This window comes from Leuciscus leuciscus (genome assembly GCF_965113295.1).
Source record: "Leuciscus leuciscus genome assembly, chromosome: 6".
In the NCBI taxonomy this organism is placed as follows: domain Eukaryota; kingdom Metazoa; phylum Chordata; class Actinopteri; order Cypriniformes; family Leuciscidae; genus Leuciscus; species Leuciscus leuciscus.
The window spans coordinates 14,189,187-14,215,907 of NC_138730.1; the positions used below are offsets into that span (position 1 = coordinate 14,189,187).

Genomic DNA, 26,721 nt, shown 5'->3' on the forward strand with positions numbered 1-26,721 from the left:
TATATTCATTTTAGATACATAATAGTGGTCTAGTAGTAGTGGTCTGATATAGGTTATTCAATAGCAGATACAATCTTATAATCTTGTTGAAAGGATTCTGATTTCCTGACAAACATGGCAAGGTTAACTTTCAATTAACTTTCTATACACCCTTTCATATTACCCTGTTTAAAAAAAACAAAAAAAAACAGCCTAAGATGGTTTGCTGGTCAGGCTTGTCTTTTGGTTGGTTTTAGAGGGGATTTGGTTATTTATTCGCTGGTTACCCATTTGCTGGAGAAACCAGCTGATGACCCAGTTAAACACTACCTTGGCCAGGCTGAAAGAGAATTTAGACTGAGGATCAACTTAGTCAGGAGTGAAAACCTGTGACAATAATAATCTTAATCAAGAGAATAATCTTTTGAGATAAACTCTGCTTTGTACCATAAAATAACCATGTTGGGTATGCATTACTAATGTAAAGTCAGTTGTTTATTAGCATATTATTAAAAGGCTCTCTGCAATACTTGATTCTGACTGTCAGTCACAGTATTTGGTTATCCACATTTCCTAACATTCAATGTTATCCATGATAGCCTTTTGTATTTTTTTAAATGTGTAATAAGTAAAATAATGTACAGGTCATTCTTGCTAAATAAACTGAAGCCCCTGTCAGGGTTTATTTTTTTGTGGTAATGAAAGGCTGACCATCAATTTTCTGTTACATAAACCGATACAGGGTGATCAGGACCCTGAAGAATCTGCATTCCAAGTTACAGTGTTTCTAAATACTAGTACATATTTCACTACAGTGTAACATGCCTTCCTCTATTTATGTTCTCTCTTACCCAGCTCTTTGTATCTCTTACTGGTTTGCTGTTCCTCCAACCAATGTTTTCAGTTTTTGCTTTATAGGGGTCATATGATGATATTTTAAAAGTTCATTAGATCCCTAGTGGGAGATAGTAACGGTATTGTTTGTAGCCCATTTGTCTTCAGGTATAAAGTTCAGTCTCCTTGTTAAGATTATTTGAAGGCTGATATGATAATATTGCTGCTGAAGAATTGTGCTACACTACTGTCTTCATTAAATTCTTCAGCCCACAATAACTCTGGTCTAGCTTTCTTATTTTATGTATTAGAGAAATCTAATCTAATCTACACTTTATATTTGGTGTCCTTACATGTAACTACAATGAACTTAAATAAAATACAAAATAATAAATAAGTACAATGTACTTATTGTGTTCATATTGCATTGCAAAACACTTTTGCTTATATTGAATTGGGATATGGGTACGGTTAGGGACAGGTTTAGTGGTATGGTTAGGTTTAAGGTTGGGTTAAGGTATAAGGGAAGAGTCAAAAGTGTAATTATAGCTGTAATTACAGAATTGTTTTTTTTTTTTTACATATAAGTACAATGTAAAAACAAGTATGTACCCAATAAGTGCATTGCATCAAATGATTAATTAAAATGTTAGTACATAGTAGTTAAAGACACTTAGGGCCAGATTTATGCGCCATCACAAACCCTATTTTGGCATTAAAAAACTACTGCCAGGATTTACTAAAGATGAGCAGTGAAAAATTAGCGCAGAAAAGGCATGGACAAGGTCATTTTAAATTAAAATTTTTAATGAATTATGCAAGGTGATTTACTATGGTTTGCGCTAGTCGATTTACTAGTATTAGCGCCATTATTTAACATCCAATAAAAAAAGCATGTCTTAAACCAGACGCTTATTTGCACTGCTCTTGGTGGATTGCGTTGGTCATTAGGGAAATTATCCTTAATTTGTCTTCAGTAGATCGTGTGCAGAACTTCCCACTCCCACTGCTGCTTTTCCCCCTAAAATTGCACTCTCACGCTGATTTGTGCTACTTTTAAATGGTTGCTGTTGGTGGATTTTTTCCCTGCGAGTTAGTGGTTTGACATAGTGCATAAATTACATTTGACTGAAATGCTTGTATTGTAATATTTCACTCATTGTATATTCTACCATGATAAAACTGTGATAGATGATGGGTTTTGTGAGGGAGAGGAACTGCCTTTGAGCTCCATTTTGAACACATTATAATTTTGAATACATTATGATGTTTATGATTACTACTATATAGTGATTTGAATGTTGAAATTGTGTATAATGCATAACAGTTACTGTAAAAATTTATTGTAGGTATGTAAGTGTCATATTTAGAGTTTTGATAATTGGCATAGGGTCAATGGGCTAGTTTTGTTTGAGAGACCTGGCAACCCTGGTAGGTGTTACTGGTGTTTCTGGTAACACAGTGTTCCACAGTGTTTGGCCATACACTGAGTGTAATAAATGTACTTGCTCACCATGGCATCTCACTGTTATTTTGATATTTTATACAAATAAAAACTATTTAGTTCAGGGGCCTGTACCATGAAGGTAGCTGAACAAACTCGGGGTTACAGGATTAGTTTTGAGATGACAAAACCAAACCGATGCAATCAGGCTTTATTGGTACCATGATGCAGCTCATCAACTTTCTCTGTCAACTCAGGTTTTGATCCTCAAGCTATGATTACTCCACGCGCGCGTGCACATAAAAGAGTGACGTCGACACTGAACAACCAATCGCGGGTAGAGCGAGAGCGATATATTTTTCCGCGGAGGAGCAAGAGATAATCATTCAGAATTACGATGAATTTAAATATGTATTTCAAGCTCGAAACAATACGGCCTCTGCTGCCAAAGCAACAGAAGACTGTTGGAGAAAGATTGCTGATTGTTAATGTGTAAGTTAAACAAATACGTTCTATATTTATGTAAAATTATGTATGTATGTGTAGCCTATATGTGTAATATAGCCTATAGCCTATTTTTATAATATATAAAAAATGATACATGCACATTTTTTATATATTATAAAAATAGGCTATAGGCTATATTACACATAGGCTACACATATACATAATTTTACATAAATATAGAACGTATTTGTACTACTAAGAAAGCTAGGGAATCCTATCATAAGATTAACAGAATAATAATAAAGATTTAAAATAATTCTTAACATGTATTATATTGTATAGTACATTTGTGCAATTTGCTTAAAAAAAAAAAAAAAAAAATGTGTTCATGTGATGTCACCCTATCAATATATCTTACCGACAATTTTATAAAAGCCCTCTTTTATGGACATGGCCGATAAATGTCCGGGGAACACTATTAATGAAACTATTCATGTACTCCTGCAGAGCGAGGACCACCTTACGAATGGTTCGACAAACCGTGTTTTTCCCGAGCTTCTGTGCGTCACCCACCGTGCAAGTAGCCTATGTACCACTTTCAAAAAAACGCAACGCAATACCATTTGCGGTACAGTAAGTGCATGAATTCGACGTGTTAAATTCTTTATGTGCGGCTCAAGAAGTTCGCAAAGATAAGACATTCCTTCCGCGGAAAATCTGTATCTTTCATACAAGTAACTTGGAAAGGCAAGGGGATTTTGTCTGGCTAAAAACTCTTTCTCTACGAAGTGCTCGTCAAACAATTTGCGCTGAGATGTCCACAGGATTTGGAAGAAAAGGTGAAGTCATTGCAACAGACACTGGGAATAAGTTACGTCACCTATATGTTTCTTTGCTCTCAGCTGATTGGTCAAACTTCAGTCTGAGATCTTGAATCCAGAACACAACCTGCCCCGGAGCAGGTTAGCCGTGCGGCGTAAGATACCATGGCAACGAACACCGATTAAAGCCAAGCTACTTTCATAGTACCTAAAACCCAGGGTTGGCGGAAACTAAACTGAAACATAGCTGGCTAGCCACCTAAACCGGCTTCATGGTATAGGCCCCAGGTGAACAACGGATGCTAAAATTATAAACATCTGCAGACACATTCATCAACATCAGTTTTGGTAAACGGAAGCTCAAGCATGTTTGCTTGACGTGAGAACCAATGAGGTTTATTCTTGTGTGTTACGCAGCATGTTTGAGCTTCCTCAAGAACTAATGAGGTTCATTCTTGTGTTACGCAGGTTTGGTTGAGCTTCTGTTTATGCTCGCTGATCATTGTTTATATGTGAATAAAAAGCCTAAATTGAATCTGTTCATCATATAAAGTGATCATGTCTCCATAAAATCTGGACTAAACCACTCAATTCACAAGGATTAGTTTTACAATCTCTTTAAGAACTTTTTGAAGTGTCAAAGTGGTGGTTGCATAGCTGTCAATGGATGGACAAACAATTCTCAGATTTCATTAAAAAGATTTCATCTTCATTTGTGTTCCGAAGTCTAAAAAGGTTTGGGGGGACTTGAGGGTGAGTAATTGATTTTTGGGTGAACTATCCCTTTAAGTCAATGTAACTGTCACAGAGTCAGTCACATCCCCAAGCACCAGAATTCTCCGCTCCACCCACTCGTGCACAATCACCCGAATTCTGGTCAGTAACACCTGCACCAGCTCATCATGCACTCACTATGTAAGCAGTCACTTCTCAGTTCACCTTTGTCTGGTCTTGTTGTTCCAAACCGAGCTACTTACCTAACTACCTACAGTACCTAAGATACTTACCAGTGCGATCTGATCTTCAGTCCTCTTCAGTCTTCAGTCATCTTCCGTCTCCAGCCTTCCAGTTTACTTCAATCTGCACTTACAAAGATAGGAAAAGTAGAATGATTTCTCTGTTGACAGGACGAGCTTTGCAGTGGGCAAGATCCATTTGGGACGGGAATAGTGCCATTACCCACTCGCTGACGGCTTTCACAACCCACTTCAAAGAAGTCTTCGGTCAAACTTCCAGTTCACACTCTGCATGATCAACTATATTGATTACTTCAAGGGAGATCCACCGTTACCGAATATGCACTTCAATTTCGTGCACTAGCTACCATCAGCAGTTGGAACGAAACCGCTTAGATCACAGCCTACTGTCAAGGTCTCAATTCTGACATCCGTCAACAGATGGCGATCTATGATGATGTCATAGGTCAGCCATAGTTTTATTCAGCATTCCATCCGAATCTCCCGATGTCTCAGCCCACTCTGCATCCTCCATCCTCCTCACCATCTTTCGCACCCCCAACACCTGAACCCATGCTGATTGACACCTTCAACTGGTCAAATACAGAGCGTCAACGAATAATCTTTAATCGACTTTGTTTGTACTGTTGGGCAGAAGGACATCCTATGCCAGTGTGTCCAGTTAGTCCACCATGCTCAGCGGTGAGTACTATCCAACTACCTCCTATTACACCCATGACAAGAACTGATGTCATTGTAATGACTCCCTGTCATTCTGTTGCAGTGAAAGCCCTCAATGACTTGGGATCGGCAGGCAACCTTCTCTGCAAGCTCCACCTACAGAAAATAACCTGCTCAGAAGCTCTAAACATCCACTCGATCCAGGGGAAAACCGCTGGGCTGTGGTTACATTCGACACTGCACCCCCACTTTGATGCTCTGAATCGGATGCATCCATCAGGAACAGATTTCATTCATAATGGTGAAGGGTACCACTGCTGACGTCACCAGCCCATGGATGTTACAACACTATCCTACCATCTGCTGGAAGAATGATGATTCAACAGTGGAGTGATTACTGTATCAAGCCTGTCAAGAAACTGTCCATCAAAACATCCATCAACAGTAAAACATCATCTTCTGAAACCATTGCAATCAACTCCACCACCATTGAGAGTCATATTCCCACAATCGCCAAGACAGCTTGAGCCGCTACCTCCCTTGGTATATGCTCGGAACTCTCCATATATGCCGGATATGCTCAGAACTCTCTGCATCAAGCCACCACTGAATTAACCCCTTTTCAGTGCATACTCGGTTACCAACAGACACAGTTTCCCTGGTCAGGTGAGCCTTTCGACGTTCCAGCTGTCAACCATTGGTTCCAGGAGAGCGAGAGGGTCTGGGACTCAGCTCACATCCATCTGCAGAGGGCAGTTTGGAAACATAGAAGCCAGTCCGACACAAGAAGAGCTGCGACACCCCAATACTATCCGGGACAGAAGGTCTGGCTCTCCATCAGGGACATTCGTCTTCGACTGCCCTGTCGCAAGTGCCCGCTACGTCAGTCCATTGTCCATCCAGAGGCAGATCAACTAAGTCACCTACCATCTGAACCTTCCACCTCACTATCACTACTCAAACCTTTCACTAATCCTCTGGTTCCTTCTTTCCCAGGGTCTAGTGCTGATGACATACCTCTTCATCCTCCAGTGGATGCAAACGAGGAACACATCTATAAAGTCAGCACTATCCTGGACTCCCGACGATGGGGCGGCTGCCTGGAATACCTCGATTGGGAGGGTCACGGTCCAAGGAAAGATCTTGGGTCGCTCGTGACGACATTCTGGACCCATCTATGGAAGAAAAATAATGTCAAATGTTTTTGAAATAAAAAGCCTGTTGAAATGCACTACTTGAAAAAAAATAGGCATTACATTAACTATGCTTGCATTTTAATGCATTGTATTTTTAGGGCTTGCATTTTTATGGGCCGAAATTCAACATGGTTGAATATTTAAGCTGTGAATATTTCAATTAAAAACATTTCAAACACATTTACATTATTCAAAATTCAATAATCCATATTCACCTTTCATATTTCACTTCCAAAATATTCAAACTGTTTAAAAATACAACCTATAATATTCAACAGGCATTTTTCGGTCCATTTTATTTCGCTTTGCAAATTCGCTTCCACAAATTCAGTGGTTCAAATTCGACAGTAAATTCAACATAGACATCCAGGAACTGCAGGAAAAGCAGTAGATTGCCGAGCATACTCACCAGCAGGGGGTGCAAAAGAGCGTGTTGTTGACGAAGACCAGCAACAGTTAGAAGAACAAGCCATTCATTCATAAAATGAAAATGATTATCTGTGTCAGTATATATATGCGGAAAAGATGATAAAGACACAAAAGGTGTGTTTATGTTTCATTCAATAACTTCATTGTTACTTTCCCTGTGTAGCCTACATGTTATCAGCTTTCTCTACAATGAACAGGATTATAATCGGTTTCCCTCAATACCTCATACCCTTCCGTCGGGACAAAACGCTTAACGTAGCTTTATGGACTAATACAGTGATATAAAAGACCAAACTCGCACCTTATTGGAGATGTAGGCTGTAGGCTACAGGCAAGCAGATGGACTAAGAATATGAACTTAACGCGAAAAGTTTCATGCAGAGCGTTTCGTGATATACTGGCACAAAATCAACACTTGATCAATTAATACTAACACTTTATTTTCTCCTCTCTCTCTCTCTCTCTCTCTCTCTCTCTCTCTCTATATATATATGGGTGTTTCTGCAACTACGGGCACTTTTAAGTCCCAGGAGTGAAATTTTAGATTTATGTTAAAATTTGTCATTTGATGTTTCATAAATATAAACGTAGTGTCAATACACACCTTGACATAAATAATTATGAATAAATAATATGATTTAATGTAAAATTATGAAGCATTTATAGGTCCAAACACCATTTTTGCTCATGTCCCACACCCGTGGTTTCAATGTTGAGATACTTAAAATTAGCTCATTCTTTTACAATATGACATTATTTCAAATGGAATTGTTTAATATACAGATTCATTTACAGAATCTTAAAATTCTTTGTATTATTTACTGATCATTTTTATGATTTTTTAAACTAAATGTGCCTGTCCCACACTTTTGAGTCCTTACCGCAACAATGAAAAAAAGCTTTTATTATGAAATTTTATCGAACACAAACAAGTCTAGTTTCTATGGAAACAGAAACTATCACTTGAGCACATTGCTGACAGACTGGACCACCACACTACCTCACTCACAAGATAACAAAAAAATAAGGTAAACATCATCTTTTCTGCTCTAGTATTTATTGTGCGTCCTTACCATTCAGCTTAATAATTGTGTATTTATAACTACATTTTAAAAATAAATGTATTTTACTGTTGAATTCATGTATATTAAGATGTTAAGATTCAAAACTAATGTGGTAGGCCTTGATAGCTGCCAATTAGCAAAAATATTAGCAAAAATGTCATTTCCGCAACATGTCTTTACCGCAGCAAATTTAGGTGTTGCGGTAAAGACCTTGTGTTGCGGTAGAGACAAATTCAAGGTGTACTGTATATTAAATGAAAAATATTCAGTATATTATTAGTACTGAAGTATATATTTGTATATTTATTAGTATATATATATAAACATGCCATTTTTTACATTAAAAATAAAATTTTGTCCTTACCGACTCAAGATGTCATTACCGCAGCACTGCTCTATTTTCATTTTTTTCACATTTTGATTTGCAAAAAAAATATTTTTACACTTAAGTTGAGATGATTAACACATTGAAAAGTTAATTATGTTATCTTTTGTGTGTATGGAAACAATTGACATCTAAGGTTACTGTAAATTTTTTACATGGCATGGAAAAAAACATGAAATTCCCTATTTTGTATATAATTTTTTTTATATCAGTATTTACAAAACTGCATCAAATTTGAAAAAGCTATTTAAATTTGTAAAAAAAATGATAGAAATTACTAAAGAAAAATGTATAAAATGAACGTTATTGTAACATTGCGGTAAGGACACTTTTTAAGAAGATGACCCGAAAAACATAAAAAATAAACATGTTCCAGATTAAAATCTTAACGACTACATTCTATTTTGTGTAAATCTTTATTTGTATTACAGACTGTGATGGTTAAAATTGAAATTCATAGAGGTTGATCTTTTTAAAATTGGGATAGTCAAAAGTGCCCGTAGTTGCAGAAACACCCATATATAGTATAGTATATTGTATAGTAAGCTATGCCTACGTGTATTGCATTAGTTTAAACTGGGAAGAGTCATAGCACTTGCATATTGTTGTCCTCCTATTGTTAGTTGAACTGTAAATCGCTTTGGATAAAAGCGTCTGCTAAATGACTAAATGTAGCCTAATAAATATAAAATTGGCTTGACATTGGACAGTCGCACATTTAGGGACCGTCTCCAAAGTTGCATACAACATTATACACGTTTCTAACTTCAATAGCAAACTTTAATTTATTTGAATCAAAAATCCAAAGGGTGCGCAGTATGCCTGACACTACATGAACACCTTACAGTTGGTTTTATGACTGTAAGTCGTTCTATTCAAATGCTATCTAAGTTAGAAACGTGTACACCAAAGTCGTATACACTTTAGAGACGGTCCCTAAATGTGCGAATGTCCAACGTAAAGCCAACTTTATGCCAGTCTATCACTGGGAAACGCTCAGCATTAAACTTTGCGCGTTATTCTGTATTAGTATCACTGTATTAGTTATATTAGCTACGTTAAGAGTTTTGTATGTCCAGCAGGGGAATCCTTAAGTATTGAGGGAAACCCTAATAGCCTGCATGCAGCACATCGCCACAATATAAAGTTAAGGCAACTAAACAACCAAGACAAATATATGTCAACCTCAAAAATTTAACATTGGATCTATATATCCGCATCGGGGAATAATATTATAATCTCGTTCACGGTAGAGAAAGATGCATGTAGGCTACACAGGAAAAGTAACCGTGAAGACACTGAATTTAACATAAAACAGCCATCATAATAATCACAAATACACTTACATTGCTGTAAATGAGTTTTATGAATGAATGGCTTGCTCTAACTGTTGCTGGTCTTCGTCAACAACACGCGCTTTTGCACCCCCTGCTGGTGAGGTTGACTAACAGCAGATGGAGAGTATGCTCGGCAATCTACTGCTTTCCCTGCAGTTCCTGGATGTCTATGTTGAATTTACTGTCGAATTTGTACCACTGAATTTGTGGAAGCGAATTTGCAAAGCGAAATAAAATGGACCGAAAAATGCCTGTCGAAAATTATAGGTTGTATTTTTAAACAGTTTGAATATTTTGGAAGTGAAATATGAAAGGTGAATATGGATTATTGAATTTTTAATAATGTAAATGTGTTTGAAATGTTTTTTAATTGAAATATTCACAGCTTAAATATTCAACCATGTTGAATTTCGGTCCATAAAAATGCAAGCCCTAAAAATACAATGCATTACAATGCAAGCATGGTTAATGTAATGCCTATTTTTTTTCAAGTAGTGCAATTCAACAGGCTTTTTATTTCAAAAACATTTGACATTATTTTTCTTCCATACCCATCCCTGTTGACTGAGTTCTATACCAACCATCCCAAAGGTGTACACAGGCTTTATGGGAGTTCTTAATGACGGGAGACAGGCGCAGGTGGTTAATATTCCAGGGATTGGGAATGAGTGGGTGGAGCTGAGGAATCTGAAGCAGGTACAGAGGATGAGTTTGTCACAGTAATATTGAGTTAATACATATAAAAACACAAACCAAAACATTCTCACCTGTGTTTCTTCAGGAATTTAAATCTCGGCATGATTTTTATTGTAACGGCAGCATCTCAAATGTTTAACGTTCCAAGATGGCAGATGAGTCGACCAGTGTTAAACTAACCCTTTAATTTCGTAAATTTTTGTCATTATTTTCGTCAACGACATTTTTTCACAGACGAAAACGAGATGATAACTAAATAAAAACTTGACGAAAATGGTTTGGTAGGGACAATTTGGGACAAGATCCAGTCAGAGCTGATGTCCTGAGTTTGTGGTAGATGATGCGCATATTTTAATAACGTGATGATCTAACCGGCAGGACATGAATTGATGTGCTTGATGCATGTCTCATAAAATGTTAAAAAATGTAAACGTCTGGGAGAAAGAGAAAAGCAGACATATGGATAGATCTGAATAAGAGAGAGCTCTATTCGGTACGGTTTTCTGTGCGCACACACCCGAAGCGTGCAGCCATGCACATTGAAAGCTATACCGTGTGCGAGTACTGAATTGAGTTCTCTTTCACATCTGAATGGACAAATATACACAACATTGTCTAAATGTCCATTTTGGGGAGATAGTCGGTGACTTTACAGAACGTTAACAGTTGTGAGAATATCGGATGTGAACAGTGCAATTGTATCCGCACATTCGGTCTTAAAGTGACAGTGACTTAATATTAATCAAACAACAAAAGAAAAAGAGAAAAGAATTCAGTGCTCTTTAATAAGAATTAATTATATTTAATTTATACAAATAAATATGTCTGCTTGAAAGAATAAAGAAAGATGAATGCAAGTTGTTATAAAGAATGCATACACGGTATCATTCATTTAAAGGAAGCCTGTGATCTTCTTTTGGAGAAGTGGTTTTATTTAATTTTAAGATAATATTGTTATGTCACAACAGTTAAATCTGTCTGTATTGCATGTTTAAACTTTAAAATCATTCATATTAACAGGTTAATAGATGTTTTCTCCGGGAGTATATAATGGGTTTGGAAATTTTAGAGAAATTCTAAATTAATGCATTACAATTTAACTAAACCCATTGATTTTAAAATCTTATTGTATTTCGTCGACTAAAACAAAAACAATTCAGATGACTAAAACTAAATGGCATTTTAGTCAAAAGACTATGACTTAAAATAAATCAAAATATGTTATCAAAATTAACACTGGAGTCGACGTGTCGGAGCGGTCGAATGTGGCATCTACGTATACATCTCTATGACCCGCCCTGTCTCTTCCAATGATGAAGTTCCACTTACGTGTTCTGTTCCGTACATACTGTACTAACCCACAGAAACCTTTCTACTCATGAAACATTAATCTAATAAACATATGATTACGACAGCATATGATTTGTTTGTGATTTTCATAAGATTTGGGCTATTTTTATAGGAATAAAGGATGTTTACATGAGAAATGCTAAGCAGGTGTAGGGATTAGCTTTTTCTAAACTGCTACAAACAACATATATCTGCTTCATTGTATGACCAAAATGACCAAATTAGATCGCAATTGGAAGTTATTACAAACACTAGATGGTGGTTTACAGTGAACTTTGAGTAAAAGCATAGTATTAATCTCATAAATTAACACGTGTAGCTTGATCCTAATTATAATTCACCTTTTACCCAGATACGATTATATTTCACGATGCATATTGTCAAAGAATTCATGTAACGTCGTAAGAAAATGTTTTGTTTTGTTTTGTAAATGAGTACAGTGCGTGCAGAATTATTAGGCACGTTGATTTTCTGATAATTTTTTATTCTCAGGCACAATTTGCCAATTCCAAACCATATTAATCTTAATAACTACTATTAATTTTGTATTTAATCATTTATAAGTGATATATAATTGTTCATGAAGGCTGGAAATAAAAAATGCCTTTAATTCAGGTGTGCAGAATTATTAGGCATGTTTTCTTTTACAGATAAAACAAGCCAAAAAAAGAGATTTAACTAAGATTGAAAAGTCAAAAGTTATTAAATGCCCATGAGAAGGATGCAATACTAATGCAATACTATAAATGGCAGTTGAGGCATGACCATTGGACAGTGAAATGCTCATTGGGTCAGCAGGGTCAGACAAAAACAGGTGGAGAAGAAAATACGCATGTTAACTGTCTCCAGCGCCACCATTTTCCAGAACTGCAACCAACCTGGAGTCTCCAGAAGTGCAAGGTGTCAGGGTCTCAGAGACTTAGGTTAGTTAAAGAATCCTAAAAATGTACCCCCTCTTAATAAGAATCACACGCTGAAGTGTTGTGAAATACATGAAGACTGTTTTTTATAGGCTTTATTGACAGACAGATTGAGAGTGACTCTTGAAGGACCAGCACCACATCCTCTTCTACCACTGTTTGAAGAATTCATCTTCTAGAATCTGACAGTAAGTTTTCATGCATTTCACAACACTTTAGCTTGTGATTCTTATTAAGAGGGGGTACATTTTTAGGATTCTTTACCTAACCTAAGTCTCTGAGACCCTGACACTTTGCACTTCTGGAGACTCCAGGTTGGTTGCAGTTCTGGAAAATGGTGGCGCTGGAGACTTAAGGGTTTCTGATGGTTTCACACTTAATTCTTCACCTTAATTCTTAATTCTTTTGCAGTTAACATGCGTATTTTCTTCTCCACCTGTTTTTGTCTGACTCTGCTGACCCAATGAGCATTTCACTGTCCAAGGGTCATGCCTCAACTGCCATTTATAGTATTGCATTAGTATCGCATCCCTCTCATGGGCATTTAATAATTTTTGACTTTTCAGTCTTAGTTAAATCTCTTTTTTGGCTTGTTTTATCTGTAAAAGAAAACGTGCCTAATAATTCTGCACACCTGAATTAAAGGCATTTTTCATTTCCAGCCTTCATGAACAATTATATATCACTTATAAATGATTAAATACAAAAGTAATAGTAGTTATTAAGATTAATATGGTTTGGAATTGGCAAAACGTGCCTGGGAATAAAATATGATCAGCAAATCAACGTGCCTAATAATTCTGCACGCACTGTATAATGTAATTTGGGATCAAAGGGATGTGGATGGGTAAGCCAAAGTAATGCCACAACTTATTTGACAACAAATGTAATTTTTTTCTCCCAACAAAATCAAAGTCAATATTTCTAGCTGCTGTATCCAAGACCAGTGACCAAGACTACTGATTTGAACTCCAAAAATCCACGTATTACAAGATTCATTTTTGTAATCTACATGTGACGTCAACATTGCAGCAAGCTAGAAGCTAGTAGGGGTTGAGGAAAAAAATATAACATTGTAACAAGCTATTTTATGGATGGTAACTGTAATATTATTACTACTGAAATCTTATTAGTAATTAGTTACTACAATATTACTGCTAAAAGTAATATTTTTACATGCGTTATTAGTAATGCATTACTGTCCAACACTGTCTGGGAATTACCTATTGCTGTCTCCTGCTATATCAGTAGATTTTTTATTGCTTTAACTTTTAATTAAATTCTGTTGCATCTCAACATTTCCAAAGTGCATCTTTACTTTTGGGTTAACCACGTTCCAGTGGCTCGAAGAGTCTGACTCTCACACCATTGACCATTGAGTCCCAGCTCTGTCAAGTACTAGATTAATTTGTGTTGAGTTGACTCACAATAGTCGTTTCTTCTCCATTCTCTCTGAAGGCCGTAGCAATGCTGTTCTGCACAGCTTTGATCCATGCCTGCCGCAGTTTCTCAGAGTCTGCCTGCATCATCCAGCTCCTGATATGCAACAGGTCATACAAGTCAAACTTTGAATACAAAAAAGACTCATACTGCTACCCAGAGAAGACAGACTCAAACATACTTGGATGGGGACACCACTTCGAAACAGAACCGTCTTTCCACATCCTCACAGTGTTTAACAGTGCAGAGTCTCAGATCTTCTACCACTACAGTGGGGTTATCCTGAAACATTTCAGCACATAACTGTAGAAAACCACTGTAGTTACAATGCAACAACTTTATTTAAGTCTTTACAACAGACTTACCCTGAATCTTTTTTGATAAACCAGCTGACTGTTTTGAATAGAAAACCATCGTCTATTAGGGGAAGAAAATAACTGGATTCAGCATCAGATTAAAGGTTTTATGAGAGAGTATTTGTGGACAGTAGAAAGTAAAAAGTGTTCAAGATGGTTTTGGAGATCCAGGATGTGTGGCAAATGATTTAAAACTAGAGAAGTATGCAATATGCTACCTGTCAATAAGCCAAGAAACAAGATGAGGACAAATAAAAAAATAAGAAAATACTAAAAATGAAATAAATAAAAAAGAGTTGCAGATGAGAAAAATGTATTCTGAAATGAAATGTCAGCTTACTCCCAACACAAACAGTTCACTACCACAATGAACAGCCACACCTGTTCCAGGTTTTGAAGGCATTGCTTGCTCTTTTGAAGAGGTATCCCTCCATAGCTATTCCATTATCAGTGTCTACATTATATTCCAGTTTTGTGTCTTCAGTGGAGAAATCCTTGAACATCCACATAGAAAAGTAACAGTCAGTAATATTATATGCAGTGATTGGTTCATTATAGTTGCTCAAAATTTCAGGGAAAAAGTTACTGCATAAAAAACACACAAATGAGAACATATTTGTGTCATATTTTACACTAAAATAAAAAATTTAAATAGATAAAGAAAAAATATTTGAGGTCCATTAAGATTTGTGATTCTTATTTATTGTATCCATCCAAGGATCAAATAAATAAATAAAAGAAATCAGTATAAAAGCAATACAAAAAAATACATTCATGATGTATAAATACTTTTGAAATATTCAAAAATATTAATACATATTTTCACAATGTAAAATTTCTGAATAGTCCTAAAAAGGCTTACATTTCTTTATGCAAAATAGAATTTCTCAGTATCTTGGGTGAAATATACTTCATGATATCCAATGCTATTTGTTAAAATTGCCTACAACAATTTAAGAGAGAGAAGTTTTACCTGCAAAGCAGCCTGATGGTGTAGAAAGAAAACAGGAGTTAGATTTGTAGAGGAAGATACAGAAGAATGTTCTTAATTTTCTAAAGTATGTGTTTTCAATGGAATTAAAAAATTAGTTTCTGCTCATATTTTACCATCTGTTGGATGGTTGAGTGTTTTTGCTCCATGTCTCTTTTTTCCTTTGCTGAATCCACCACCAGCTGATCCAACTGACAAACCAAACACCCAACAAAATGAGCTTCACATTTGAACACACATGAAATGCATGTGTACATTTTTGATTCATGCCTTTGTACCTGACCACTGAGCTGCTTCATTAATGGTTGAAGCTGGCTAAAGAAATCATATCCTTGATGGAAAAACGTGAGGTTGGCATTCATATAGGACAGCATCTACAAAGACAGATTATAAAGAATATATTTTTTTAATCTGTAATTATATTGTCCTCTGTAAATAATGCAGCTTAAAGGGGTAGTTCAGGATTTTGGACATCGGACCTCATTTCCAAGTTAGCCTGGGTGTTATTTATCAGTGGAGAGTTTTCAACATTTTTCATGCAGTCCTTCCAGTTGCATAGTTCGCCGGTGCTAGGCTAGCCAAAAACCACCAAAATCAAATAAATTATATCGCCAGACTATCGATGTAAATGTCTGTTGAGAGAATAATGTTAGAAATCAAACTACCCTTTCATTGCATTGCAATAGTTATACTTTGTTCCCTGTATTTATTAGCACAGTCTACAGCAGCAGCGGAGTGATATTAAGTTACCTAGGCAACCGAGAGAGTTTAAAAGACTGTTTACTTTTCAGCGCAGTACTACTAACCTGAACAAAGTAAAATTCCGCCGCTGCTGAGAAACTAGTTCCTGTAAATATAATGCGATCATTGAGATGCAAGAGTAGTTTGATTTTTAACATTATTCTCTCAACAGACATTTACATCGATAGTCTGGCGTTATAATTTATTTGCTTTTGGTGTACTGTGGAGTGGGTAAAACTGTTTTTAATGGCAGGCTAGCAGATACCGTTGACTCGCGCTAGCCTAGCACCGGCGAACTATGCAACTGGACGGACTGGATGAAAAATGTTGAAAACTGTCTCCACTGATAAATAACACCCAGGCTAACTTGGAAATGAGGTCCGATGTACAAAATCCTGAACCACCCCTTTAAGTTAACTTTAATTTGTAATTCTTCTAAATCTTACAGATTTGAGGATTTCCAATCTTCTTTTGGACTGAAGGACATTTATCTGAAAAAGAAGCAAACCAGGTATAAACAACAAATGGAAAGATGGTCAGAACATTTGTCGAACTGACAAAGCCTTGTCTGATTTAAGCCTATCTTCTTCGGTTGTCCATCGAAATCCGATGATGATGTCCACGCCTTTAACGGTGAGATCTTTGATGGCTGAACAGTCCTATCCTAGACCCACAAGCTCTATTGCAGGTGGGGCATACAGTATGTATGTGATGGTGTTGGTGGTGGTAACAGTGGCAGCTATAGCTGTATTTCTCCTGGCTCGCTTCTGCTGTCTTCTGGTTGTCCTCTTCATCTCTAGCGTACAAGCCCAATCTCTACACAGCTGTCGCCAGATGGTACTGTCAGCAGCAACATCTTCCAGATCCTCAGGTCTGATCTTACACTTCCTCAAGGCGTTCTTCATCTGAACCTTATATTGCTTCTTAGGCCCCCCAGCTGAGTGTTGACCATGATGTAACTAGCCATATAGTACTCTGCGGGGCAGCCGACATGGGGGCATCCTTATCACATGCCCCAACCACTGTAATTGGTGCTGGGTAATCATGGCCTCAATACTTCTGTAGTTGGTCTTTTTAAGTATTTCAATGTGAGGCACACGATTACGCCAGGTGATTCCCAGAATGCGCGGAAGACAGCTTGTAGGTTACCCACGCTTCACAGCTATAGAGGAGGGTAGTGACACAGACCGCTTGGTATATGGCGACCTTTGTGGAGGGGATGAAGGTTCTTATTAAGAAAGACTCTACACCAAAGTCTCCCAAAGGCAGCTAATGCCTGTTTAATTCGGCTCTGGATTTCATTGTAGATGCCGCTATCCTCAGAGAGAAAACTCCCCAAATATTTGAAAGATGGCACTACTAACAACTGTTCATCTCCAACAGTGAAGGCAGGTAATGTGGGTGGGACATTGGTACTCCATTGGCAGACCATTTCTGTCTTGGTGGTGTTGACAGTCCTATGTACGCCCTCACTGCCACAGCAAGGACAGTTTGAAGATCCTCCGGAGAATGGGTCACAAAAGCACAGTCGTCTGCATACAACAGCTCCAGGACCTGCTCCAGATTTTTGTGGTTGCGTGTAGCATCCTAATATTAAAGAAGTTGCCATCTAATCTGAAGTCCACTGCCACACCACTGCTGTTTTCAATCTCGTTGTGGAAAAGCTTGGTGACACACAGGAGGAAGATGTTAAAGAGCACTGGCGGTAGCACACACCCCTGCCTCACCCCTGTGTGTACAAGGAAGGGCTCGGACTGTTGTCCGCCTATGGTCACCCGAGCAGTAATCCCATCATGGAATTGGTGGAGGATGTTAAACTTATTGGGACAGCCAAACCTCAGCAGGAAATCTCATAAGAGCTCTCTTTGCACATTATCTAATGCCTTCGAGAGATCAACAAAGGCCATTAACATGTCCTGATGTTGCTCCTGGCACTTTTCCTGAAGCTGCCGGGCTGTGAAGATCATGTCGATCGTGCTCCTGTTCTTTCTAAACCCACACTGTGATTCTGGCAGCACTGACTCAGTGATGTTGTTAATAAGTCTCTGAAGCAGCACCTTGGCCATGACCTTACCACCAACAGAAAGGAGTGATATGCCCCTAATATCGCCGCAGATGGCCTTGTCACCCTTGTTCTTATAGATGACTACAATGTTTGCATCTCTCCATTGCTGTGGGATGTTCTCATCAGTCCAACCCATGGTGATGTACTGGTAGAGGGTGCACATACATATGTACCCTCCCTCCTTCAGTAGCTCAGCAGGGATGTTATCAGCGCCAGGGGACTTGTTGTTCTTAAGGGAACGGACAGATGATAAAACCTCCTGGAAGGTTGGTGGTAGACTGAGATGATGGATGGGAGGAAGTTCAGGCAATTCGTCCAGGATGGTGGGGTCTGCATCAGAGTTGATTAAGCAGGCTGTCAAAATGGTCAGCCCACCTCAATAGGATACTATTCTGGTTCTTCAGAAGTGTTTGTAGCTGTTTTCAGCGAAGTGACGCAGCGATTTGTTGGACCGTAGATGGTTTTGACAGCATTATAAAAATGATGCATGTCATTTTTATCGGCAAAGGATTGGATTTCATGTGCCTTTTCAGTCCACGACTCATTCTGTATGGCCCATATTTCCTTTTGCACTTTCCTCCGAGCTGCCTGCCAATGCTGTCTAGTCTTAATGGTTGAAGGATTGTCTAAAGTTGCCCGGTGTGCTTTTCCCATATCCTTAAGCAGGTTGTGGATGGTGGCTGAGTTATTGTCAAACCAGTCTTGGTGGTTCTTGCTCTTATTGCCGATGGATTTGGCTGCTGCATCGTAGAGGACACAGCGCTACTATAGTTCCAGGTAGTGTCAACGTGGTCGGAGGTGGAGACCTGCGCAAGGAAGGTTTTAAAGTGCCAAAGGGGGTGCGCCATCCCCAGTAGCACTATCTTCACAATGATGAGGTAAATCCCGATGGCAAGGGTGGTCCCAGGACAGCCGGTCCCCCATCTTGGCTGCAGGAGGCTGCCGGGTCCTTCGTCTGTTAAGGCCCACCTTTTACGCACCTCCAGCGCATTGCTTTTCTGTAAGGGTGTGCTCCCTAAGCCTTGTCTCAACAGACTAACCACAAGGCAGTGGGGCTATTTGCCCATAGCTGGGACAGTGGTTGACGGGCGCCAGGGCGTGTCCACGCAGTGGTGGGCCTGTGCACTGCTTTGGGGGCTCTGGGGCCCACTGCTGCTCCGATATCTCCTGTAGTTTAGCCTGGGACCGTATGATACCCAGTTTCCGTGTGTGGCCCCGAGGAGGCACTACAGGAGTCTTGGTGGTGGAGAGGCTCTGTACTGGCAGGAGGAGGCTTACGCACTGGGCTCCTCTTTTCACCCTCTATCAAGAAGGCTAGTCAGCGGCAACAGCTGAAAGCAGAGAGTAACAAGCAGAGAGCACAGTGCGGCATGCAGCATGCACTAACTACACTACTGCACTAGACGCTTTACACGTACCCTGTATTGTACACACACACAGTAAGCCTATAGTTATATAATCTACAGCATAAAATGATAGATAGACAGTCAGACAGACAGATCGATAGATACTATAGATACTACAACCTGAACGGACTGACTAGGAAATGTTTAATAATAAAATAAAGGGCGCTTAACAAACCTGTAGCACATAGTCAAGGGCGATGTGACGGAAGCACTTGCGTGTTGTGGTCAGGATGTTGGTGGCCTCTTCTACCTCATGCTGTTTGTTACGAGGCACCTGGGCATTTTTCACCAGTGCCACCTCCTTCTCTTCACTCACCTTATCAAACTGCTTCTTAGCATCTTTAAACTTCTTCAAGTCTCTGCAAATAAAAGTTTTAAGAAGAGAATTGGTCCCAAAAACAACCCACTCAGCAGTGTTGAAAAAATGTATAAAGCATTTAAAACTTAAACACTTACTCCTTCACAAAAGCCTGAAGCTGAGACTTGATGGATCTCTGGGCTTGATCAAATAATATCTAAAAGGAAAGGTAGCAAATAGAAAGTACTGCATTTAATTCCTTGTGAGTTTGATTACAAATTAAATCAATTTATACAATATACAATCAATTTTAAAGGTGCCATTTGAGATTTTTTATTGGTGCCATTTGAGAATTTTAAAGGTGCCAAAACTGATGCCATTTGAGAAATACAGAATGTGTATTGTTTCATATAGCTGAACCCAATAATTTAACCTAATAATTAGAACGGAATGCATTAACACATTAAATGATATTATTTAAATATACATAAAATTAATCATAATTAAAGATTTTTTGGATCGTCAACCCTAATTCTTTTATATTAATGTCATTTTTGTATTTTAATTTATTAATAGATATGATGATCATTATTATAATTACAATAACAAAAAACAAAACAAAAAAAAAACAATATGTAACCAGAAGAAATCCCCAAAATTATGTTAATTAAACAATGTTATGTTTTGTATGATTTATAGAGTACTTATTTATGCAATGATGAGGTAACATGAACACTTATGTAAATAAAATAAAAGATTTCAGAACTAGACACACGTATCCAAACTTTAATTGAGGATAGTAAGAATGCAAGGGCTTTAGATACTACTTTGGATGTGACTAGCTTAGTGAACTCTGTACATTGTTCGGTTCCGGCTGTAGAGCCTGTGCAGCAGGACAACTGGGTGACTGTGAAACGGCATTGTCGCGGGAGAAAACACAGCTGTTCCGTTCCGATTAAAACATCAAACAGGTTCTCTTACGAGAGGTACTCTCGTACTGCGTAATATCTTACGCTAGGGGAAATCTCTTTTCCGCGAGATACTGAAGCCAAAAAATTATCCTTAATTTTGAAATAATGTAAAACGCGTTGCGGCAGCATGCAGACATAGGCGAGACAGCTCGCGCGCCTATTGGCTGCCCTGCGGCAACTGCAGCAGCCTATCGATAAGGCCCTATCGTGACGTCATCACCAATGGGGGCGCTTCGCGCCCCATACGTCACGTCCCGCCGAAACGGGCGTGGCCTGGGGCTATAAATATAGCATCGAAAGGCTAGCTTACCGATTTTTCATCTCTTCAGCGGAGCTCACGCATCGCTGGATCCAGAGAGAAGAAGCCGCGCCGTGGAAACAGCATTTCAGCGGGACGAGTTCGGTACCTGGAGTCGCTGGCCGCGCCGCCTTCAACCACCGTTCCTGCTACGCTATCCGGCGTTATATCTTTTTATTGCATTGTGTGTGTTCGCCGCCGCGACTCACACTCCTTCTCTAAAAGAGCAGAGCGTCTTTTTCAAGATGTCTCGTCCATCCTGTGGCTCGTGCCGTGCCCCACTCAGCGACGGGGACCGCCATGTCATCTGCGTTTCCTGCCTGGGTGAAGGACATGCGGCTCTAGCGCTCGCTGACGGCGGATGCCCTCACTGCGAGCTTATGCCTATGGCGACTCTGAGGACTCGCATGGCAACTTTCCACGAGCCTGCACCTCCCGCTTCGACGCCGCGCCGTAAAAAGCGCCGTGCTCAGCGGATCCCTGAGCCTCCCACCGAGAAAAGCTCGCCGGTGCGCCTGCCAGCTTCGCCGTCTGCTTCTCTCGAGTCTCTCACTCCCGGACAGTGGCCGCCGCTGGCCGCCGCTTCCGCCGGAGATGACAAGGAAGAAGCGGCAGTTTTCGAGGAGGACAACTGCTCTATCCTGGCTTCGGACAGCGAGGATTGGGCGAGCTCTGTGGACCTCGCCCCTTCTTCTGCCCGCGAGTCGTCAGGAAAACGGGCCAGCATTGAAGCTGAGCTGATGCGTCTGCTCACACAGGCCACAGAGAGCCTCGGCCTCGAGTGGTCCGCGCCCGCCGAGCCTACACGCAACCGTCTGGACGGCTGTTTTCTGCAAGGGGACCGCGTTTCCACGCCCTCAAGACCCGCCCCGTTTTCTTCCTGAGCTTCATGAAGAACTGGCAAAGTCTTGGAGCGCCCCTTTTTCAGCCAGGCTACGTTCCTCTGCTTCGGCGGCATTCTCCGTGGTGGACGGTGCCAAAGACAGAGGATACCTCGCTCTCCCTCTAGTGGAGGAGGCAGTAGCAGCCCATCTTTGTCCGCCCTCTGCTGGACGGCGGACTAAGACGGCGCTACCTTCAAAAGCCTGCCGCGCTACTTCCACCCTGCACAGTCGCGCTTACACCGCCGCTGGGCAGGCTGCATCAGCGCTACACACTATGGCCACTCTCCAGATCTTCCAAGCTAACCTTCTCCGAAAGCTGGACGAGGAAGGCACGGAAGCAGTCAACGTGGCGGATTTAAGGAGCGCTACGGACCTCGCTCTCCGCGCTACGAAATCCGCTGCACAGGCCATAGGGCGGAACATGGCCTCTCTCACCGTTGCTGAGAGACACCTCTGGCTGACGCTTTCAGAAATGCCGGACTCGGAGCGCTCTGTGTTCCTCGACACCCCCGTTTCTGCTACTGGCCTCTTTGGATCGTCCGTCAAAGATTTCGCGGACAGATTCGCTGAGGTACAAAAGACGTCGCAGGCCATGAAGCACTTTTTGCCAAAGCGCTCTAGCTCCGCATCAGTCCGCTCTAAACAGCCGTCTGCTCGCAGCTCGCAGCCACCGCCCCCCGCCGCCGCTTCACAGCGTCGACAGGCCCGGGACCAGAGACCACGCTCTCGCTCTGCCGGCCGCCGCCCCCCACAGCGTGGGACTCGGCCGAAGGTTGAGATGAAGCCCGAGGCCTCAAAGTCTTCCTAGCCAGCTTAGGAAAACGACGGTGTTCAAGCCCCGCTGCGGCCGGGTTTCCACCAAAACTTCCCGCTCGTCCAGTTCCATTACATGCGACTGTTCCAGTGTACTCTACAGTAAACAAGTCGGTTACATTACCCGCTTGCCTGTACACAAACGCCGTTTTCACGGCGACCCAGATAAATCCTGTAAAGCGCGTATTTTCTGGTATTCCGGCCACGGCCGACGGTGTTATGAGTGTAGTAAAAATGCCCACTGCCCAGTGCCCATTCCTACACACAGACACAGCCCGCCCCACAGGGCTCGCGCACATAAAATCGACTCATGTCGATTGCGCACAGAATGTAGTGAACGTGCCCACGTCCTAGTGCCCACAAACACTACACGCTGCATGTCTCTCGGTTTCTGTAAAAACGAAACCAACACACATACAACCGACTCAGGTCGATGGTGTTTTCAGTGCAAATGTGCCCGCTGTCCTGCGCCCACATTCACTCACAGACATGACGAATCCCTCGGTTTCCCCCACGCTCGCCGTCTCTCAGCTACCTGCCGTGAGAGAGCCGAGCGCGGGCGAACCGCCCGCTGTGATCAAAACACTCCCCGCCTCGAGCGCTGCAAATGCGGTGTCTATAATACAGCATACCGAAGCTCCCCGGTCGCCACTATGTCACGACCAGAGCTCCGATCTCATTCAACCCTTAGCTATGCATGCACATGCGTGGGCAAAGCTTCCCGGTGTATCAGAATGGGTGCTGAACATTATAGAAAGAGGCTATTCGCTACAGTTCGCTCGACGTCCCCGCCGTTGTGCGGTGCGAGTCGAAACCACGGTAGAAAAGGAAGTAGCAAGTGTACTTCGTACCGAAATTGCGAAACTGTTGAGCAAAGGGGCAATAGAGCCTTTATCTCAAGCTCAGAGCGAAGGGGGGCTATACAGCAGATATTTTCTGGTTCCGAAAAAAGACGGGGGTCTCAGACCCATTCTAGATCTAAGACAACTGAACGTAGCGCTTTCAAAACGCCGGTTCAGAATGCTCACAACCAAGAAAATCCTCGCGCAAATTCGCCACGGGGACTGGTTTGTGTCAATAGATCTGAAAGACGCGTATTTCCAAATACAAATAGCGTCACGTCACAGGCGATTTTTGAGATTCGCCTTCGAGGGCCAGGCTTATCAATACACAGTCCTACCGTTTGGCCTGTCCCTAGCACCCCGTACATTCACGAAGTGCATGGACGCAGCCCTCGCTCCCCTGAAACTTCGGGGAATGCGAGTTTTGAACTACTTGGACGATTGGCTGGTTCTAGCTCAGTCACATACGGAGCTCATAGAACACAGAACCATTTTACTCGAACATCTCGAGAATCTGGGTCTCAAAGTCAACTGGGCGAAAAGTTCACTGTCTCCCAGTCAGAGAATATCTTTTCTGGGCACAGAACTGGACTCGCTGTCAATGACAGCTCAAATATCGCTACAGCGCAGATTGACTATTCAGCGCATGACAGAAACCTTCCGCCGCGGCACTATAGTCCCGCTAAAGAAGTTTCAAAGGATGCTCGGTCTCATGGCAGCAGCATCCACAGTTCTCCAGCTGGGTCTGCTTCGCATGCGCCCACTGCAGTTCTGGCTACAAGCGCGAGTACCGCGTCGAGCATGGACTTCAGGTCTCTTTCGTCTCAAGGTCGATCAGGAATGCGTCTCAGCACTGATACCCTGGAGAGCGACCGACTGGTACCAGTCAGGTGTAAGCCTGGGGACTTCCTCGAGTGTGAAGGTGGTGTCCACGGACGCCTCCACCTCGGGATGGGGAGCACTGCTCGAGGGCAGACCGTTTTTCGGCCAGTGGTCAGAACGGGAAAAGCTTCTGCACATAAACTGCCTGGAAATGATGGCAGTCGACAACGCGCTGAGGCGCTTTCGTCCCCAAATAGCAGGACACCACGTCTTGGTCCGCTCGGACAACATGTCAGTGGTAGCCTACATAAATCGCCAGGGAGGTATCACATCCCGAAACCTATACAGGTTAGCGAAACGCCTCCTGGTATGGGCTCAGCACAATTTGCGCTCGCTCAGAGCAGCGCATGTGCCTGGCCACCTGAATGTGGGACCAGACAGACTGTCCAGGAACAATGTTCCAGCAGGAGAATGGTCACTGCATCCGCAGACAGTCCAACTGCTGTGGCAGACATTCGGCAGAGCAAAGATAGACCTGTTTGCGTCTCAAGAAAACGCTCACTGCCCGGAATTTTTCTCAAAGAGCAGGGATGCGCTGGCCCACGTCTGGCCCCGCTGCCCGCTCTATGCCTTTCCCCCCATCACGCTCCTACCTCAGGTATTAGAGCGGATCAGGGAAAGCAGATGCTCAGTGTTACTGGTTGCTCCGTTCTGGAAGAACCAGGCTTGGTTCCCAGTTCTTATGCAGCTGACGAGCACTGCCCCATGGCCAATACCAGTGAGGAGGGACCTCCTCTCTCAAGCCAGGGGCTCGATCTGGCATCCTCGCCCGGAGCTTTGGTCCCTACATGCGTGGGCCATCAACGGGTACCCTCTGATATCCCAGAGGGAGTGTTAAACACGATCATGCAGGCTAGAGCTCCCTCTACGAGACGGCTCTATTCCTCAAAATGGTCAGTGTTCTCCAGCTGGTGCACAGCACGCGGCTTTTCACCCCTGGACTGTGGAGTGACGGAGGTTCTCTCCTTCCTACAAGAGCTACTGGATGAAGGCCGAGCCCCATCCACGCTCAAAGTCTATGTGGCGGCTATAGCAGCGTTTTCCAAACCAACGCTTGGTCAGTCACTAGGAAGGAACGATCTGGTCATTCGGTTCCTTAGAGGAGCTAAGAGGTTAAATCCTCCCAGACCTCCCTCAGTCCCCATATGGGACCTTTCTACGGTCTTGGAGGCCATGAAGGGTGCCCCATTTGAGCCTATCCAGTCAGTAGATATCAAACACTTGTCTTTCAAAACGGTGTTTCTTCTGGCTCTCGCTTCAGTGAAGCGCATAGGGGACTTACAAGCGCTCTCAGTGAGCGCGACGTGTATGGAGTTTGGGCCAAATGACTCGAAAGTCATACTCAAACCAAGGCACGGGTACGTCCCTAAATCCCTCAATACACCGTTCAGGGCCCAGGTAATTTCCCTGTCTGCCCTGCCGGTCTCTAACGAGGAGAAGGACGCCAGCTTCCTTTGCCCAGTCAGGGCGCTAAGGGCTTATGTGTCCCGCACGTCTGTTTTCAGACAGACGGAGCAGCTCTTTGTTTCACTCTACGGACGTTCTAAGGGACTCGCCGTTTCGAAACAGAGCCTATCCAGATGGATAGTCGATGCTATAGCGCTGGCTTACACCTCTAAGGGCTTGCAGTGCCCATTAGGTGTCAGAGCGCACTCCACGAGAGGCGTGGCCTCGTCGTGGGCTTGGTCTAGTGGGATTGCCTTGCAAGATATCTGTATGGCGGCAGGCTGGGCCTCCCCGTCTACATTTATAAGGTTTTATAACCTAGAGGTTCCCGCTCTGCAAGCTAAGCTGCTTTCAGTCTAAAAATCGGTACTGTCTGCCCCGAGTACGTCCGGCCCAGAATACCGAAATAGCACGAGCAACGCTCGTTTAGATCGCGCAGCTCTATGGGCAATGTGTAAGACCCACTATATTCATCAGTCCAGGCCGGGGTCGCCCTGACTGAGTAAATACCATCACTATAACTGTTCTTATAGGATGCTGCATTACAGGAATGATGCTATTCTAGCCACTCTTCCTGGGCTCTCTGTGAGTCACTTATGATCATGTACTACATGAGCCCGGGCACCTGCCCTTGGGACTTTGGTGCTGGATCATAGCATGCACGGCGTTTTACACTGTTTCCCCTAGCGTAAGATATTACGCAGTACGAGAGTACCTCTCGTAAGAGAACGTACTCGGTTACTAACGTA

At 41.9% G+C, this 26,721-nt stretch overlaps 1 protein-coding gene across 1 annotated transcript in view; it reads right to left on the reverse strand.

Moving 5' to 3' along the window:
• Positions 1-26,721, reverse strand: part of acap2a (ArfGAP with coiled-coil, ankyrin repeat and PH domains 2a) — a 116,515-nt gene that overhangs the window by 18,646 nt on the left and 71,148 nt on the right. The window contains exons 5-14 of the mRNA XM_082174149.1: positions 19,995-20,053; positions 19,714-19,897; positions 16,514-16,558; positions 15,605-15,700; positions 15,443-15,517; positions 15,309-15,320; positions 14,717-14,829; positions 14,345-14,396; positions 14,161-14,261; positions 13,967-14,075 (exon numbers count right to left, since the gene is read on the reverse strand). Coding sequence (XP_082030275.1) covers positions 13,967-14,075; positions 14,161-14,261; positions 14,345-14,396; positions 14,717-14,829; positions 15,309-15,320; positions 15,443-15,517; positions 15,605-15,700; positions 16,514-16,558; positions 19,714-19,897; positions 19,995-20,053 — 846 coding nt within the window. The remainder of the gene's footprint in view (positions 1-13,966; positions 14,076-14,160; positions 14,262-14,344; positions 14,397-14,716; positions 14,830-15,308; positions 15,321-15,442; positions 15,518-15,604; positions 15,701-16,513; positions 16,559-19,713; positions 19,898-19,994; positions 20,054-26,721) is intronic.